This window comes from Narcine bancroftii, chromosome 2 (genome assembly GCF_036971445.1).
Source record: "Narcine bancroftii isolate sNarBan1 chromosome 2, sNarBan1.hap1, whole genome shotgun sequence".
Lineage (NCBI taxonomy): Eukaryota > Metazoa > Chordata > Chondrichthyes > Torpediniformes > Narcinidae > Narcine > Narcine bancroftii.
In genome coordinates, this window is record NC_091470.1 from 218714693 (window position 1) to 218719199 (window position 4507).

At 46.7% G+C, this 4507-nt stretch overlaps 1 protein-coding gene across 1 annotated transcript; it reads left to right on the forward strand.

The window, feature by feature from the left end:
• Positions 1-1259: 1259 nt before the first annotated feature.
• neurod6a (neuronal differentiation 6a) lies at positions 1260-4131 on the forward strand. Its single transcript, XM_069915388.1, has 2 exons — positions 1260-1346; positions 2511-4131. Exon 2 carries the CDS (start codon positions 2519-2521, stop codon positions 3524-3526), a length of 1008 nt encoding a protein of 335 aa, XP_069771489.1. The 5' UTR covers positions 1260-1346; positions 2511-2518; the 3' UTR covers positions 3527-4131.
• Positions 4132-4507: the final 376 nt, after the last annotated feature.

The following is a 4507-nucleotide window of genomic DNA, read 5'->3' on the forward strand; positions in this document are numbered from 1 at the left end:
CGCTGAACTGTGAACACCCCACGATAGAAGAATGCTTGCATTTCCCGGCCGTCCGGTGGGTCCCTTCTTCCTCGTCATAAAGTTTATGGCTTTATTTCGAGTCAGGTGTGGGCCTTAACTCTTCTTCTGCAAATATTAAACCCAAAGAGATGCCAGTTTTAAAATAATGGGACCTTTTTTTTAAAGATTGGAGTACTAAATGCAAAACCATTTTCATTTTTTTTTGGCGAGTCATTTTATTAAGGTTCAATATAAATCCAGGGGTGAGATTTTTGGAAATCTCTGGGAAACGGTTTGAAAGACTGGAGTGTTGTGATTGAATGAATAAGCGCCTACTTCAATAAAATCACCCACATCTCAGGAGTCTCCAAATCTCCAACTGTGGCGAGGAGAATGCAGACATCGGTGGCCCAAGGGCAAAGGCCGGGGGGGAAGGAGAGTGGACTTGGACTGTGAGAAATATTGGGTGATCCGACACTCGGATGGGTCAGCGCGACCGGGTTACCGGAGCACGACGCGGAAACACCAGCCGTGTCAGCTACCCTCCGATTCGTCTGCCTTATCGACCTTCAAATCGCCCTGATGCCACTGATCCCCAGGTTAAGTTGGGAATACTATTACATTGGTCGACCATTACTTTAATTGGGGCATTGGCCTGACTTGCTTGCAAAATGGATCAGTCCAGCCACGGCTGAGGCGAGTTGGGTCAATGTTGGAATCTGGTGCCAGCCCAGTCACTATAAGAGGTAAAATACTCAACAATAATAAAAAAAATTACCATGGCTGGGACACTCTTGCCACCATGGCGCCTATCGTCCTGCAAGAAGCAGCACTATCTTTACCAGAATCGACGTCTAAAGTTTCCAGCGGATGCTATTATTTTGCAGTCTTCGATCAAAAAAAGAGAGAGGAATTTCTTCCACCAGTCCCAGAGAGCGCAGCCTGCATTTCCGATCAGCACTGGCCTGTGCAAAGAGGGGTTGACAAGGTGGGCATGGGACGCTCGTCGTGGTTTTCCTTTTTTCAAAAAAAAATCTCAAGCCTCCCTGCTGTCAGCTCGGCTGCCCCGATGGAGATGACGATGTCTATGGGCTGCTGCCCCAGCTCCTGTCTCTCCCTCGGGGCGCAAGATGCCAGCGCCTGCACCTGCCAATCAGCGGTGGCTGCCCGCTGACGTCAGCGGCAGATGGCATGGTACCAGCGCTGGCAGTTGGCATCCTTGTCACTTCTCAGAACGGTCGCACACCGATCCTGCGGAGAGACCCTGCCACTGCCGCCAGACCTCGGCGGAACAGCCAGCCAGCAGGAGCTGAAAAATGAGCATCCTTTCGAAGCACTGATTTCAGGTAAGCCCGGAAAGAACCCACTAAAAAGAAACCAGATGCAGGCTCGCTTGAATTGCGTTCCCCGAGTAGGCAACCCTCTATTTTATTGCCTATTTAAATGCTAATATACTGACTGTGCAGACAATTCGAAAAATTACCTGTCCCCCTTCTAACTGATGACTTCCTTGTGTTTTAAATCGTCCTGTCGTCCAGAGATTTGACAGGACTTTCGTTGAACTTGCCTATATTTGAGTCCGATTTGGATTTACAAGATGGTCTTGGTTCAAAATAATTCCAATGCTGGGTTTTTTTTTAACTCAATTCTGGAAGTAAAATTAAATAACGCTTCTGAAATGCGAGACGATGACCTGCTATGGAGAAACTTGGAAGTGGAACAGATTTAACTTCGAGGCGACTGTACAAAAAAAATACACGTGCAAATTGCAATATTTCATCGAGGAGAGCGAACCAGGGCTCCCCATCTGTCAAATGATTTATTGCGCTGCATATCCAGTGCCGGGGGTTGGGTGATATCGCACGTGAAACACTTCCAAATGATTCCCTTTCTCACGTTGTTTGATATTTAATTTTGAAAAATAAGACCAATTTCCAAAGCCTTTCTCGGTCGATCGTTTCACTTTCCGGCTCCAGGCCAAATCCCGACTATTCTTTGAACGAAACAGACGACCTGGCGAAATGGGCTTCCTCTGCAGCTCTGAGAGCAGAAAAATAACACGTTCGTCCGCTCTCTAAATATACCGGCTGTGTGGGAGTCAGCATGAAGCTGGGCGCCCGTCGCCGCTCCCCGGTGCTCGGGAGGCGATGTTTCCCGCCGACTCGGTGTGCGATGGCCAGGCAACCCGCAATTCCGATTTGCGAGCCCTGAGAAATTCGAGGCCCGAGCGAATTAACCCAGAAGGTGAGAGCTGTCCAGCCCTCACAATCCTACCAATTAGTATTGGCCGGACTTCCACCAATATTTTCAAACAAGTCATGCTTTAATGAATAAACCCAACCTTTTAAATTTATGAATATTGGTCTATAGTTTAATAAGCTAGTGCGAATCATAATTTTCTCAGTAAGACTGGTGATATAATTTATTCTCGAGTACTAATAAACTATCGATAACTGCGTTGTTTCTCTTCCCTGCTCCCAAATCCTCATCCCCCACCTCCACTCCCAAAGCTGGCAACATGTTGACATTACCCATTGACGAACCTGTCATGATGCCGGGATCAAACTTCGACGATGTGAGTGAAACCGAGGATAAAGACTCCGAAATCTGCACGGAGCACGAGCGGAGCTCCATTGACCTCAGCAACATCACCCCTTCTGTCGAGTCCGAGAAGGATGACAATGGCAATGTGGGCGAAGAGGACGAGGAACCGCCGAAGAAAAGGGGGCCCAGGAAGAAGGTGATGACCAAAGCAAGGGTTGAGCGAGTCAAAGTGAGGAGGTCAGAGGCGAACACGAGAGAGAGAAACCGGATGCACGGTCTCAACAACGCCCTGGACAACCTTCGCAAAGTCGTCCCGTGTTATTCCAAGACACAGAAACTATCCAAGATAGAGACTCTGCGCTTAGCTAAGAATTACATTTGGGCCCTATCTGAGATCCTCCGCATCGGCAAGCGACCTGATCTCCTTACCTTCGTGCAAAGTTTGTGCAAGGACTTGTCTCAACCAACCACCAACCTGGTGGCTGGTTGCCTGCAGCTGAATACCAGAAACTTACTGTTGGATCAGAGCGGAGATGGCGCTCACATTGCGAGATCCCAATTTTCGTCTACCCTCTACGCGTATCAAAATCCAGATCTGGGGAGCCCATCGGGGCCGAGCTCAATGGATAGTTCCTCCAAGCCCATGAAACCTTACAGCTACTGTGGTGCGTACGAGTCTTTCTACCAAAACGCTTCTCCCGAGTGTGCGAGCCCACAATTCGAAGGTCCCCTAAGTCCTCCAATTAACTTTAATGGGATTTTCTCCCTGAAGCAAGAAGATCCATCTGACTACGTGAAGAATTATCACTACGGTATGCATTATTCCACCGTGCCAGGCAGCCGTCCCCTCGGACAGAGCTACATGTTCAGCCCAGCCATGCGATGTGTGATGCCCACAGACAGTACATTTCCTTACGATTTCCATCTGCGCGACGAGACGCTTTCGATGCAGGACGAATTAAATGCGGTTTTTCATAATTAATGTGCAAAATGGTGGCTCTATAGATCACAAGTGATTAAGATAAAAATAGTGGGTGGTACGTTTAAATAATTGATAGAAAATTGTTTCTAACGGGACGACTGCGATCATATTCGAATGTTACATGGTGGCAGAGAAGCAATAATCTCAAAACTATGCAAGTGAGTACATTACACATGAAGCAATTCCTCTTTGCCTACACTTTTCACCGTGACATTTGAAAAGCATTTTGCTCCGTTTCTTAGACAGGAGCGCATTTTAGATTGGACACTGTGCTTTGGTCGATTTGATGATCGTGGATTGAGATGAGCATTGGGAACCTTTGAAGTGGCGCCCGAGATTGAAAGGATCCGAGCTCAGTATTGTACCCACGCCAGAAATAGAAAATAACTAACTGGCTTGAAAATTGACACTTCGCCTTTAGTCCTGGTTGTTAACTCCCAGTAAAGGGAAGCTTCCCGTCCGCCACGGTGATTGTTCCGACAAGTCACTCTTTTTTTTGTATACCTCAATTATTATTTAATATTAAAACAACATTTTAAGAAATAATTACATTTCAATCAATTAATTTCATTCAATTAATTTGATCCGGTCGAATATTCATGTAGTGGGAGTGATCAGCAATCACAAGGCTTTGGGAGTGATGTCAGTGAACGAAGTTTTAGGGAAAAAGAAAGTGTTTGGGAAAACTTGTCAGAGTGTCCTACAAAAATCCAGTAATATTCTTCTTCGGTCTGTACGAATTTGATAGGCGCGATGAAAAACAAAATCGACGGGCGTTGTTCTCGGTTTATCGTTCGTCTTTCGCCTCTCCCATCCCTGTCCTCACCCCACAATAAACTGGTTTGGTTTGGATTGGTCTGTGGATTTCTTCAGGACTGGTTTCGATGCACAGGTTTCGTTCGAACAGTGGAAGGCAAAGTCGGCTTCTGGGCACTAAACTTTGACGGACCCACACGGGGATTACGGGAACATTTAAAAAAA